The sequence below is a fragment of the Equus quagga genome, chromosome 11, assembly GCF_021613505.1.
Source record: "Equus quagga isolate Etosha38 chromosome 11, UCLA_HA_Equagga_1.0, whole genome shotgun sequence".
Taxonomy (NCBI): domain Eukaryota; kingdom Metazoa; phylum Chordata; class Mammalia; order Perissodactyla; family Equidae; genus Equus; species Equus quagga.
This window is the reverse complement of record NC_060277.1, coordinates 108,234,398-108,248,833: the sequence shown is the minus strand read 5'-3', so window position 1 is coordinate 108,248,833 and position 14,436 is coordinate 108,234,398. Positions and strand designations below refer to the sequence as shown.

The 14,436-nt window shown below is 58.6% G+C and overlaps 1 protein-coding gene across 2 annotated transcripts in view; it reads left to right on the top strand.

Annotated features, from left to right (window-relative positions):
• SDK2 (sidekick cell adhesion molecule 2) overlaps positions 1–14,436 on the top strand; it is a 273,296-nt gene that overhangs the window by 237,191 nt on the left and 21,669 nt on the right. For both annotated transcript variants that reach the window (XM_046677439.1, XM_046677438.1), the window contains 4 exons: positions 4,301–4,487; positions 6,879–7,016; positions 9,462–9,623; positions 12,646–12,771. In XM_046677439.1, coding sequence (XP_046533395.1) covers positions 4,301–4,487; positions 6,879–7,016; positions 9,462–9,623; positions 12,646–12,771 — 613 coding nt within the window. The remainder of the gene's footprint in view (positions 1–4,300; positions 4,488–6,878; positions 7,017–9,461; positions 9,624–12,645; positions 12,772–14,436) is intronic.

Genomic DNA, 14,436 nt, shown 5'->3' with positions numbered 1-14,436 from the left:
GCCAGCGGCATTCTCTGTGCTGGGAATAAAGTAGTGAGCAGAGAGACAACATGAGCTTAAATTGTAGGGAAGGAAAACCAGTGATGCACAAAATGCAGAGCACCTCCAGACGGTGGAAAATGAAGTGGGTTAACAGGCGGGGAAGAGAGACTCAGGGGGAGGTTTGAAACTTTAATAGGGTCATTAGGAAAGGACTTGATGAGAAGGTGATGCGTGAGCAAAAGTGAAAGAGAACAGGATGTGAATCACATGGATCAGGGAGAAGAATGTTCTAGAAAGAGGGGAAAGAGGGGCAAAGGTCCTGGGGTGGGTGGGTGCTTGGCATGTACGAAGACCAGCAAACAGCTCCGTGTGTCCCAGAGTGGGTGGGGGCAGGAAGATGGGAGATGGGTCGAAGCAGCAACTGGGCCCACATCACCTAGAACCCTCAAGGGCTTGGCTGTCAATCTGAATGAGATGGCAGCCATGGAGGGTTGGGGCAGAGGAGGGACAAGGGTGACTTGAGTTTTGGGAGAGTTGTGCTGAATGCTGTGCTGAGAGTAATCTGAAAGGGGGAAAGCACAAAACCACAAAAAGGAGACTGAGTAATCCAGGTGAGACACGGTGGTGGCCTGGACCAGGGGCGGCAGTGGCGAGAAGCCTTTGCTCTCTTGGTTCCATTTGAATGGTAGAGCTGGGAGAATTTGCTAATGAGTTAAATGTGGGGTGTGACAGAAGGAGAAGAGACAAGGATTTCTGAACAATTGGATGATGGAGCTTCCAGTTAAGAACAGGAAAAGGCAAGAGGTGGTGGACCGAGCAGGCTTGTGGGGAGAGCTGGAGTCAGTTCAAGGCTTCTGCTGGATGTCCAAGGGGAGACACCGAACGGCGCTGGACATCCATGTGCGGAGCTCAAGAGAGAGGGTCTAAGCTGGTGATGTGAACTGTGGAGTCCTCAGCGTGTAGATGGCACTGAAAACCGGGAGATTGGACGTGTGTAGACAGAGAACAGAAGAAGTCTGAAAACTGAGCCCTGGAACCAAAAAAAGTGAGTGAAGTCTCAGACCCCACATGAAGAATGTGCTTCCAGAAGGAGGGAGAATCACATGTGCCAACTATTACTGAGAACTCAAACAAAATGAAATCTAGGAAGCGATTATTCAGGGGCTTGGCAGACTGCAGCCCATGGGCCAAATCTGGCCCTCCACTTGTTTTTGTGAATAAAGTTTTATTGGAACACAGCCACACTCATTTGTTTACGACTTGCCTGTGGCTACTTTCGAGTTACAGTGGCAGAGCGGAATAGTTGCAGCAGGGATGGTGAGCTCTGCAAAGCCTGAAATATGTATTACCTGGTCCTTTCAGAAAGAGTTTGCCGAGCCCCAGATTATTGCATTAACCAGGTTGAGTTCACCAGTGACTCTGACAAGAGTTGGGGGCAGGAGATGCCTGCTTGTGGTGGGTTCAAGAGAGAATGAGGGGAGGCAGCAAGTACTGACATCCCTTTTGAGGAGTTTTACTTTAAAGGGAAGTGGCAAAATGGGATAGAAGCTAGAAAAAGACAGTCAACAGAGGGGGTGTCCAGACGGGAGAAATAACATCTCGTGGGTGTGCCGACAGAAATGATCCTGGAAGGAGGAAACATTTGGTGATTCAGGGAATAGAGGAAGCTGTGCTGGGGTGATGTCCTGGGGGAGGTGAGAGGGGCCAGGATTTAGTGCACGAATATGGAGTCACCTCAGAAGGGAGCCGGCAGCTCCGTCATGGTGGCAGGAGGGAGGGGCAGGGGGCAGTGCAGAGGGCAAAGGGAGGTGGTGGACATCTGATTGCTTGTTTCCCAATGAAGGGTCCTGGGCTGGAGTGAGGATGGGGAGGGAGGGGAGACGGGGGAGGAATGGATGAAACCACACAGTGCCTGGACCAGGGCAGGGCAGCGCGGGGGCTGGCCCACTCAAGGCTGTGCTCATGAACTGGAAGTGTGGCTTTCCTCCAGCAACAGTCAGCTGTGTGGCTTGTGGACGTAATTTAACTGCAGCTGAAGTTCAGTTTGTTGTGTACGACAAAGCCAGAAAGAGCAGGGAATTGGTAGATGGAAGGTGGCGACATGATGATTCACTCCTACGCCTACTCTGTGTAAGGCATTTGTTCATCAGCAAATGCTTATTGAGCACCAGTGATGTGCCAGGCCTGGCTCCAGTGCATGAGACACAGGGAGCCAAACCCACCACGATGTGGGCCCCTGTGGGGCGTGTGCTCCAGCAGACACCGGATCCCAATCGGCCTGACTGCAGCTCGGCCGTGTGCCCCTTGGGGGCCAGGTCAGGGTTCGGCCCCTTGTGCCATTTGCACAAATGTCAGTTCACCATCATCTATCAAAGGCCTGCGGAATTCGGTGCACACGCGTGAGACCCACCTGCTGAGGGGGCCCCGTCTATGTACATATAGTGGCCCTGGGTCCTGAACCCCCCGCCCAAGAACAGGATCCAGCCATTGCCCATCTCTCCTTCATCATTGCTCTTCTCTCTCCCCGGGCAGGGCATAAAGCATCCTGAAATACGTTTCATCTTCTGAATGCTTTTCCTGACCTCACGTTTCCTCCCAGCGGTCAGCCGTTTCTCTGGTGGGTCCCTTTACAGCAGAAATCCTCCAAAGAATCTTCTGTAGCCGCCCCCTCTTCCCAGTCTCTCTGGGACCCACTCCAAATAGGTCCCAGTCTCCCCACCCCCACCAAAGCTCCTCCGGTCCAGGCCATATAATTCCCATGTTGTTCAGAGGGCGTCAGCCTCCTGGCTTAGCACCGGTGTGGACGGGCAGATCTCTCCCTCGTTTGAGGAGTGCCTTCTTCTCTTGGCTTGCCCCACTGGCTGTTCCTCCTCTCTCCCTGCTGTTCCAGCTCCTCTCCCCAACCCCTGACCACCGGAGCCCCAGGACTCACTCCGTGGGGCTCTTCTTTAGCTCATTAGTTCTCTTTGGGCGCACTCCCCAAGCACCATCTATGTGCTGATAACAACCAGAGTTTAGCGTTCGCCTTGACCGTTCCCCTGCACCCCAAGTTCAGCAGGAACTTTGTCCGCTGTTGTATCCCCGTGGCCGTGAGTGGGCGAAGGAGTGAGGGAGTGAAGGACTTGATGAGTGACTGCTTCAACACTCGCTCATCTACCCATACCTGAAGACTCTGTAACAAAGGGGCGGGGGCAGGGTGGAGAACAGCAAGGATTTCCTGGTAACGAGGGCTCCTGACCGCCGGTCATGCACACCGGGCGAGGACACTTTTATTAGCTCTTCTGGGCTTTTATGAGCTTCCTCCAGGCCGACTGAGAAAGGGGACGTCAAGAGCGTGCGGGAGCCTCCACGGCCAGCAGGGGGTGCCAGATGCTCTCTAATCGTCCGCGAGGCGCGGGCTTGCTGCTTCCACGAGCTCAGTGTCTGGAGCTTAGTGTCGGGAGATTTCCAACACCAGTGGAGACTCCGGCTTCCCTGACTCCCAGCGTGAACCCTTGCTGAACCCCAGTGAAGTCGCTGGAAGCACTGGGGAGTCCCCGCGTGCTCCCGGACTCAAACCTGCTGCTGCCACCCGGGGTCTCGGTTCCCCACTCCTCGCGACCTCCCCTCCTCTCCTGGGTCCTGGGAAGCCGGTGTCCTTAACCCCACCGTATGGACAACAAAACTGTGGCTCAGGGAAGCCACCGGCCAAGTAACACGGCTAGTAAATGGCCCTGGGGTTCAGCCCAGGCCGGCCTGCTGTCATAGCCCCGGCCTCCTCCACCACGGGCTTCCCAAACTGTCGTGTGCGGCAACCCACCGGGAGCCTTGTCGACCTTCACTGCTGATGCAGCGGGTCCGGGCTGGGCCTGACACCCTGCACCCCTAACCGGCTCCCAGGCGACGCTGATGGCCTGGGCCCTGCACCTGCACTTAGCCAAGGTGGACTCTACATTGCGTTCATCTCCGAATCTCAGGCTCCTACAGAACAGGATTAGTTTATGCCTCCGGTAACTATATTCTGAGGCTGACGGGCCTCCGAATTAAGAATTAAGTGATATGCCTAATCCTGCTGGCGCTGCAGGTGCATGGTGTTAGTGCCCTTGTGAGGTTTTACGGTCCAGCAGAGACTGGAGTATTAGCTATGAAAAGGAAGGTTCCGGAAGGGTTTCTAAAACAGCTCTTAGCCACTTCTATACTCTATCCCGGGCAGCTCAGGCCTCCCATCCGGGCGTGTGGATGGTGTGAATGAAGGTGTCTCTGAGAGCCTGGGGTGTGCAGGGCTGGAGGGGAGCCGGCTGGCTGTCCCCCTCACTCCCATGATCGCCTGTGTCCACAGATTTACTTCTGGGAAGCCCAGCGGCAGAACGTCACCGAGCGGGTGAAGACGCTGTTCCTGGCCGAAAGCGGGGTGAAACTCAAGAACCTGACCGGCTACACAGCCTACATGGTCAGCGTGGCAGCCTTCAATGCGGCAGGGGATGGGCCCCGGAGCGCCCCCACCCGGGCCCAGACCCAACAAGCAGGTGGGGGGAGCGGCTGGAGGGGTGGGGGGCAGGTGGGCAGGGGGCGAGTGGAGGAGGTCCTGCCGGGGCTCTGCTCCTCGGGCAGTGGAAGCAGCTGCCTTATCCCAGTGCGGAGAGATTGGGGCTGGGTACCCAGGCCCCAGGAGATGCCCTCCAGAGTGGGAGAGCACAGCCCACAAAGGGGCCTGCGTGTGAGTGCTCAGAAGAGAGCAGCTGTCCGCATAAAGCCTTGGAGAGAGCCCCCAGCTCTCGCCCATCCTCCCCCCATCTTGCCCCTGGCAGCCCACCTTGCCGATGGCCAGTCCACCCCCTGCCAGCCCACTTCTGCTCCCTGCCTTGCTCCCACCTGACTTTCTTATGTCTCCCTGACTTTGTTCATTCCACAAGTGTTTATGGAGCCTCTCCTATGGGCCCATGCTGCGCTGGCTGCTGGGAACACAGCAGGGAGGGAGACTGACAAGGCCCCCACCCCAGGGAGGGAGACAGACCGTAAACCAGTATCTAGATGAATGACTCTCAGATGGCCGTGAGGGGGGAACGATCTAAGGACGGAGGCAGGGGCTAGGTCTGCCTGAGGGGCTGACATCTGAGCTGAGATCTGAGTGAGAAGAAGAGGCCAGTGGTGGGAGGGGCTGAAGGAGGGGTGTTCCGGGCGGAGGGAACAGCAGGTGCAAAGGCCTGGAGGCTGGAGGGGATTAGAGGAACAGAAAGGAAGCCAGGTGGCTCACAAGAAGATGGGTGAGAGGTCCGAGGGAGTCTGGGGGCCTTGGAAGGAACTTTTGGGTTGATTCTGCAGAGCAGTTGGACAGCAGGATCTGGTTTATCTTGGAAAGATTCCTCTGGCTACTATACGGAAGACGGACTGGTGGAGGGGAGAGGATGGAGGCAGGGAAACCAGTTAGGAGGCTGGATGGCAGGGCAGGGCAGAGGAGAGGGTGATGGTAAGAATTCTGCTGCCCACTTGTGCAGAGTCAGCCTGCTCGATAATGCCCAAAGCCGCTTCTCAGGCAGTATTACACTTAATCCTTCTGGAAGCCCTGGGGATGAGCAGGGGAGGCCTTACTCCCACTTTGTGATGAGCAAGAGTGGCCTGGGAACCGAGGCTTCTTGCCCAGGGTCCCGCAGCTGGTCAGTGGAGGAGCAGAGGCTGGAGCCCAGGATATCTGAGCTCGTCCTGGGCTGTCATCGCTGCACCAGTCCCCTCCTTTGCTGCCATCAAGTTCTCTCCTGGTGGACTTGAATACAGCCTTCGGTCCTGGCCTCCCCTGAGCATCTTTTCCAACCCGCTGCTTCCCATTCTGTCAATTACCTTTTCTTTTAAGGGGAGAGCAAGACCCGTGCAGTCAGTTCCTAAGTGTCATCCTCTTTGGGGACAAGCTCTGGCTCCAGGGAAACCCTTTCCTCCCACTGGCTCCCAAGGGTCTGGTCTGTCTGTCTGCCTATCCCAGCCACTCTCTGTCAATGTCATCGGCCAAATGTGAGCCCCTGGGAGCCTGCAAGCTTCCGTCAGCAGGACAAAGTGTTCTGTCCCACGTCCCTCTAACTGAGGGGAGGCAGGAAAGGCCCCCGAAGCTCGCCTCCCTCCTTCAAAGACGGCTCCCTGACTCTGCCTCCTGGAGCTGGAGCGGAAACAGGGTCCAGATTAGCTGTGGCTCCATGGGGGGCGGCACCGGACAATAATAGCCTGGTCATCCTGCCCGGAGCCAGTCGGGATGCTGCCAAGTTGATGCTTCCTTCCCTTCCTCTCTGTCCTCCCCCTCAAACCCCCTCGCCCGCCCCCGTGTTTTCGGGGTCGCTCCAGAGTTCTCAGGCCAAGAAAGCATCTTTTCCAGAGGGTTTGACTGTCCTTGGCCCTGGCTGCTCCTGACAGCCTGGTTCCTCTGCAGCAAGCCCTGGGGCCTCGGGGACGAGAGAAAGGCCACGTCCACTGCCGTTCTGGCATCTGCTTGTTCAGCGGCCACCTGATGTTCTGAGGTGCAGACACCCCCGCCTCCTCCACCAGGGGAGCCGAAAGACAAGCCCCACAAAGCCAGGACCTCGCCTGGCCCTGCAGTGACCCCAGGGATGCAACACAGCATGTCCCGCACTCTTAGCCAGGGCTCAGAGCCACCTAGCAGGAAGAAGCCTGTGTTCTCCAACTTTAGGGAAAAGAAAGTCCCCTTTCCGCCCAATTCTTGGACTCTGATATTGGAAAGTGAGTGCTCACATCAGTGGGGGCTGGGGGGTCCAGTGGCCTCCAGTGACCGCTCCTGCTGTCTCTTGCACAGGGTCCTGCTCTCCTGTTCTTCCCAGGCCCAGACCCGAACACCCCTGCTGGTTCCTCGGAGCCGAACCCGGGGTTTTGAACGACTCCAGAAGGAGAAACGACAACCCTGTATTGTCTCCCCACAGCCCCCAGCGCCCCCAGCTCGGTCAAGTTCAGCGAGCTGACCACAACCTCAGTGAACGTGTCCTGGGAGGCCCCACGGTTCCCCAACGGCGTCCTGGAGGGCTACCGGCTGGTGTACGAGCCGTGCACCCCAGTAGACGGTGAGTGGACCCTCCCGGCATGGCTGCAAGGGCTTTTGCTCATCCAGGCTCCCCTCCACCATCGCTACTCAGAGGCGAGGCAGTGAGCATCTCCCCAGCATATAGACGGGGAAACTGAGGCCCGGACAGGGGAAGGGACTTTTCCAAGGTGGAACAATGGCAGGTTGGGGTCAAAGCAGAAACAGCAACCTAGGTCTCCTAACTCCCAGGAGAGAATTGCTGAATTTATTCTTCCCCGTCCGTCAGTGGAGGTGGAGAGGAGCAGAAGGGAAACCTGAGCAAGTTATAGCGCCCCAAGGTGGACGGGTCTCTGCTGAGCCCATGAAGACAGGGGGCCTCTGATGGTCCCCTCCTACGCGAGCCCCCCAACCTTAGGGTCTCAGCCTTCCTCTGGGATCAGCCTTCTTTGCCTTTTGTGGGATCAGAAACTCCTTTGAGAATCAGACAAAAGCCTTGGAGCCTCTCCCCAGAAAGATGCACAAGTCTAGGGGGTCCCTGCACCCCAGTTGCCCTCTGTGAGCCTCAGATCAAGAACCTGCTCTGCGAGGTCTCCCTCTCACCCCGAGCCCTCCCAGCAGCCCCACTCCACCCCTGGCTGGGACCCTGCCCCACTTCCGGGCTCCCCCAGGGGGCTGCCCATATCCCCATGGCTGATGGGGGGTGAGCCCAGAAATTGCTGTTACTTAGAGAGACAGGAAGGAGACCAGGCTCCTGGTTGCCTGGGTCCAGTCCTAGAGCCCAGCAAGGCCTTGGGGCAGTGGCTGACCTAGTAGGTGGTGCCCTGGTGGCAAGAGGTCACCGCCTCCAGGGTCACACCCCTTCCCGCCCCACAAGGGAGCCTGGCCAGAACAAGGGGCGGAGCCCTGGGAACGCCACGGTGGCCAGCAGTTCTGGGTCAGCTGAGGGAACAACGGCCCTCAGTCTTCCCCGCCACCACCTGCGTGCCAGCAGCTCGCTCATTCTGCAAAGCAGCCCTGTGTGCTAGAGCACCGAGGGCGGCCGGGCCCCAAGAGGAAAGCTAGTCAGGTACAGGGCCCAGGAAAGGGCCATCTCCCCTGGGGACAGGAAGGAAAGGACAAAGGTTACAGGGATGAAACGCAGGGGGAGGGCACAGGCACTCATCAAAGTGGCCTCCGCCTGGCCTGCCAGTGAGCTCCCATGCCTGGAGAACTGAGGGCTCTCTGCCTTCTGGTTCCTGAGTCCAGCAGGGTCTGGACCACAGGGCAGACTCCATGCCCTTATGTATTCCTGTCCACCCTGTGGTACCCGATACAGCACCATCAACTCTGGGTGCGGCTAGACAGCGCCCAGCCTGGCCAGCACAGCGTCTGCGCCCCCCGCTTCGTGCCTCAGGCCTGGGTTCAGGTCAGCAGCAAAGCAACTCCCCTTTCCTGTAGGAAAACCACGGCGCAGGCGATGAGGGGTTTGCTCAGAAATGTCGAGAAGCGGGTGCCCCAGAGCAGCTGTTCCAGGTCCTGGGCTTATCCCCACATCACCCCACAGTCACTTCGTTCCTTCAGGCGGTGCCTCGTGAGCACCCGTTGTTCTCTTGTTCAGGACTTCATTCATTCAATAGATAGATCGGCACCTACCATGCGCCGGGGGCGCTGCTATTTTATTTAACCTCATAACGTCCTGTCTGAGATGCTGTTGATACCCTCATGCAGCAGGAGAACCAACTGAATCCAGGACAGGGGACACGCCCAAAGACCCCCGGGCCAGGGCTGGGGTCTGAGCCCAGCCCAGGGGCTGCAACGCCGTCTCCCAGTGGTGACCAGCATGCTCAGCGGACATGGAGCTGAAACCCAGTCCCGGCCCTCGGGGAGGCTGGCGGGCCGGAGGACTTTGACTTGTGAAACACACAGGGCAAACCCACCTCCTGGAGACCATCCCAGCCTCCCTCTAGCTTTCATGATTTGGGGTGCAGGTGATGGAGGGGCGTGGGGAGGCCCCGGCTCTCCCTGGCACTGGAGGAAGGAGGGAAGCCCCGCGAGCTGAGGTTGTGCTCGGCTGTAGGGGCTGCCTGCAAGCGCGTCCCCCCGACTCTGGACTGCGCTGTCTTTACAGAAGCGCTTCCTGAAAGACGATCCTTAGATTTCAAGTTCTGTGAGATGTGACGTGGGGGAGCAAAAACAGGGGTGTATTTGGGGTACACTGGTCAAGTTAAACAGGATAGTGAGTTGTTTCCTTCCAGATGCTAAAGGATCCCGTGGTTATTCGATAGACAGACAGACAGGATGCAGCTTTTCTCAAACTTGTTTAACCAAGGAGCCCTTTTCCCTGAGTACCGCTGCAGGGCTGTGTGCAGAGAAACGGTCTGGGGAACACTGCTGGGTGGCAGAGGGTCCCAGCCTGATTTCAAGGGGGTGCGGCCCAGCCAGTGTCTGCGCTCCCCTCCCATGCCCGCCTGCCCCGCAGTCCCCACATGCCGTGCTTTCTCCCCAGGAGTCAGTAAGATTGTGACAGTGGACGTGAAGGGCAACAGCCCTCTCTGGCTGAAGGTGAAGGACCTGGCGGAGGGCATGACCTACAGGTTCCGCATCAGAGCCAAGACCTTCACCTACGGGCCCGAGATCGAAGCCAACGTCACCACGGGCCCAGGAGAAGGTAGGGAGGCGATGGGGCGGACGCGGCAGCTGCTGCTCTCCCCACACAGCGTTCAGCCCCCCGAGCGGGAAGAGGGTGTCCAGAGCCAGGCAGGATCCTGGAGATGCAGAGATGAGCAAGACGGGGCCTCTGGTGGAGCTCGTGGGCTGGTGGGGACTGTACAGCCACAGGGCGAGGGGGTGCGGGGGGAGCTGGGGGCAGGAAGGGGGGGGGATGAAGGGGGGGCATTTAAAGGAGGTGATTCAGGAAGGCTTCCTGGGGTGGGGCATTCTGGAGTATTCTAAAGTGGGGGGGTGTCCAGGTATGAGGGAAGGCCGGGTGGGGCTACAGACAGTCGCCCGTACCAGCAGAGTGTTTCTCAAGGTGCTGCTGTCAGAACCCCTGGGATTCTTGTGATAAGTGCAGATTCTTGGGCCCCAGGAAATCAGAATTGCTGAGCATCTGCCTGGGAATGTGCATTTGATCAAGAGCTGCGGGTGGCTCTTTGGTACCCGCTGTGAGAACCACTGCTCTGGGGGAAAGAAGGGCATTGAGGCATGGGAAGATGACTCTGGCCAGGCCAGAGGCAGGGGTACCTGCCAGGCTGCATCCTTCCTGGGCAGAGGTGACCGAGGCCAGCATGGTTAGGGGGCAGGAGGAGAAAGGAGCAAGGCAGTTACAGGCCAGGCCATGTGCACTGGGCCTGAGGGAGGAGGGACGAAACCTGAGGAGCACTGATGCCCTGGACCAAAGTATAACAGCCAGAAGGAGGGGCAGGGAAGCGGAGGGGAGGGGAGCACTGCGCACCCCTCCAGGGAGGAAAGAGTGGCTCCATTTGGGTTTTGTGACATCTCTTGAGGTTGTCCTTGGGCTGGGGGACTTTTTCAGGGTGCCTGCAGTGGTTGAGGTTTAGTGCTCCAAAGACCCTGTCACCAATGCAGGATGTCCCCTCGTGAACACAAGAGCCACCTCCCAGGCCACTCGGCTCCCTCGCTCCCAGAGAAACGACACAACCCATCCCAAACTTGCCTTGAAATTCCTCCCCTCCTCCCCTCCTCCTCCCACTCCTCCCCCTCCTCCCCGCCCCATCAGCCAGGCGTGGACAAGGCCTGCTCTCACCAGGAGGGAGGTGAGCCGGGCCTGGGGGCCTGCCTCTCCCTGCCCTCCCCTGTCCAGCCGGTTCTCCCTCCCTGCTGGTTCCGGCCAGCCGCTCTTCACTTTCTCTCTCTGAGCACTTTCTCCTCCCTGCCTCTTGCTCTGTGTGGAGCTGTCTGGCTCCTGGGCTCCCATGGAACAGGCTGCAGGAGGAGGCTTGCCCGGGAGCAGCCGCTCTGCCCTGCACCTGTCCCCAGCCCCTCCCAGCGCCGCCTCTCACCTGAGCCGGCTTCCTGGGGAAACAAAAGCAGGAAGAGAGCTGGCAGGGACACGAAGGGCTGAGCAGCGGCCTGGGGACAGGAGAGGGCCATCTGGAGGACAGGCTGTTCTAACCTGAGGCTTGAAGTGTCCCAGGCCGGGGGTGGGAGAGGGGGTGGCAGGAAGGGCAGAGGAGGTGGAAGGCCCCTGAGAGAGAACCGAGCTGCACCCAGCAGGAGCGGGTGTGGAGGGCTCTGCAGGGGAGGACTTGCGCCAGGCGGCCTTTTCCCTCCAGGCCAGGCAACAGCTGGACGTGCTGGAAGCTTCTGGTCAAGGAGATGACAGTTCTTTCTCTCAGCCTTGAGTGCTGTCCTGTGCAGAAGGAGAACGCAGGGTCCTGAGAGCTCCACCCCCTCCCTCACACCTTCCTCAGGCTGTGTCCCGCACCCCCGATCCCTCAGCCACCCCTGCCCTATGCTGTAGGCAGGATGCTCCTTAGGGAAGGAGGGAGAGAGGAAGGAAGGAAACCAGGCCCTCCGAGCCCACAGCTTGGGACTGGACGTGGGCCGGGCACTGGGCTGCCAAGCTCTGACAATGAGTCTATGGCCTCTTGTCCAGCCTGCCAGCCCTCCTGGGCCCTGAGGATCTTCAGTCTGATGCTGGACTCCCGGCTTCTTTCCCAGTATGCCTCCACAGGGCCACCCCACGCTCACTTGGCCAGCAGTCATTCATCCAACTCACTCACTGGCTTGTTCCCTCATCCTATAAGCACATAAGAAGCACGTACTGTGTACCGGGCTCTGGGGATGCAGGGTTCCATGTATACTGGGGAACAGGCGTGTGGGTGACAGCATATGGGGTTGGGGCCCTGGGGACAGTGGGAGCCCTGAGGACAGGCACTGGCCTGCGCTGCAGGGCACCCTCAGTGAGAAGGGTCTCAGGACCATTGTAGGCAGGACTGGGTCACTCTTCTTCCTACAGAAGTAAACCCCTCTCTCCTGCCCCAGGCTAACAGGCCCATGCCCCGATGCACTTGCCGTGTCAGGAAAGCCTGCGGCTGGGCCCAGTCCATCCTCCCTCCTTTAGCAGTGAAGGCCCCAGGGCCTTCTGCAGTCCCAGCCTCCTCTCCGGCCTAGCCTTCTGGCCAATGCAGCTGGGCTGCGGGGACTTCAGGCAGGAGGTAGGGGGACAGAGCCATCACAGGCCAGGAGAGGAGATGTTGGGGGGCCCTTCAGCCCCTAAAAACCAACCCCTCTCTTGTTATGGGCCCTCTCTGCCATCATCACACCTCTACTGCTCCCTATGATGCAGCCCTTCAAGCCTTACATTTCAAAAGGCCCTTACAGTTGGGGAAACTGAGGCACCAGAGGGCTATGTGAATTGATCAAAGTCATCCATCTAACATGTTCTGGGCTGGAACCGGAAACCCAGGTCTCCTGACTCTGCTCCAGGGATCTTTCTGGCATCATGTACCTCTCCTCCTGCTCTGGAACTTGGAATGTGGGGGGACCCAGAATAGAATGCCATGGGTCTGGCAGTCCCAGCCTGAGACTCATTCCTCAGGCCTCGGCACGTGCAAGGTTTCTGGGGCTGGTTTTGTCACGTAGTCCTTCCTCCTCAGCACAGGGAAACAGGCCGGGGGTCCATTCCAGCTTCTGTGGGTGCCCTGCCCACTGTGTGCTGTTCGCAGGTGCCCCGGGACCGCCTGGAGTGCCCATCATCGTGCGGTACAGCTCCGCCATCGCCGTCCACTGGTCCAGCGGGGACCCCGGCAGAGGGCCCATCACCCGCTACGTCATAGAGGCCAGGCCTTCAGGTACCCCCTGCCCCCCACTGAGCCGTCTCTCCCTCTGGAGGGACAGTCCACATCTCCCTCCTTCCCAAGTGGATGGGGGCGCTTATGTCACCATATGGAGGCACTGTGCTCCTCCAGGTGAAGCTAGCGGTGACCCCAGGGTGAGTGGGAAATGGGGAGTTGCACCCTTAGTTAAGGAACATCCAAGAGGCCCCCGAGAATGGCACTTAGCACCAGGTGGGGACCAACTCGAGTTGAAGATAATTGAAGAAGCCAGAGGAGACAAGAGTTGGGCTCCCATTGGTTAATCACCCGCGGCCTCCTCGCAACCCCTCTGACCAATGCCTGTAAGGAGGCCAGCTGTCCCCTGGAGACTCTAGCTGCCACCTTAAGCCCTGTCTCTGCCATCGTGACTGTCTTGGCATTTCCTATAACTGTACCACCTCTCCTGTCAAGCCTGAAATCGAATCACAGGAACTTCCAAAGCCATCAAGAGATGAGCGGCTGATAAGTCACTCCAGGGGGCTGCTCTCCGTGCTCCGGTTTCACAGTCACTGCGACACCTGCTCCTCCGGCTCCCCTTACCCCCAGGAGCCTTGGCCACCACCAGCTCCCTCCATTGCTAGGTTCCCAAGTTAATCAGAGGTGCCAGAGTCGGCGAGGGCTGAGGCTTGTTCTTGGTATTCCAGGGATCCGTGATTAGGTGATTGACGTTGAGAAAGAAAAAGAAGGACTTTGTTGCTCCAGCACGGACAGCAAATCATAATCATAGTGGGCAGTACCAGGCATCCCAGTAGCTAATAATTCTAATGGGGAGCATTGAAACATGCCAGTGACAGACTGTTAATACCCCGGGTAGCTGAGCGCTGATCATCTCAGTTGCAAATAGTTAATTCCAGTGATTCCAGAAAGCTGCTACCGCTCCGTCACTGCCTGGATTGCAGGCTAATCATTGCAGTCACAAATAGCTAATACATCTAGCAGCTCAGATCCAATGTGTAGCCAGAAGGTGTACACAAGCTTGGCTCTCTCCCTGCTCCAGATGGTCCCTCCCCAGCCCTCCCGGGCCGGCTGCTGAGTTGGCCAGGAGACGGACCACCGCGGGCTTCTCCCAACCAGGGCTGTGCCTGTTTTTTCCACCCAAGTTGGCCGACCGGGGTGCCAGGCTGTGGAATGTTGGCTCCGGAGTCCAGCACTGTTGATTTTCCATCAGTTCCCTGGGAGGCCCAGCATGGGACCTGGTGTTCTGGGTTTAGGGGCCGTGACTTGGTCCACTGAGGTGGAGTCAAGGACTGAGAGTAAGGGGAAGGACCAAGCCAGGACCCCCTGGAGGACGGGACGCAGAGCAGTGCCTGAGGGCTGGCGATGGACAGAAGGCAGTGAGGAGGGGGCCGAGGGCGAGGGGGCTGTCCGGCCTCCCAGGGCTGTGTGAGAGCAGCCCACCGTCAGGGTGGGCATCCCCCCGCCTCCGTGCCCCTGCCTGGACATCCTCCCATCTTCAGGATGAGATCGCTCCTGTTGGCTCCCCTGCATTGCTTATGCTTCATGCCACGCAGAATTAACTAAACACACCCACTTCAATGAACTGAGAGCAGCCAGGCACTGCAGACCAGCAAGGGATTTACTCAAGGTTACCGCCCATGGAACCTGCCCCACACGTCAACTCCCCGGGCTGGAGGCCAGAGC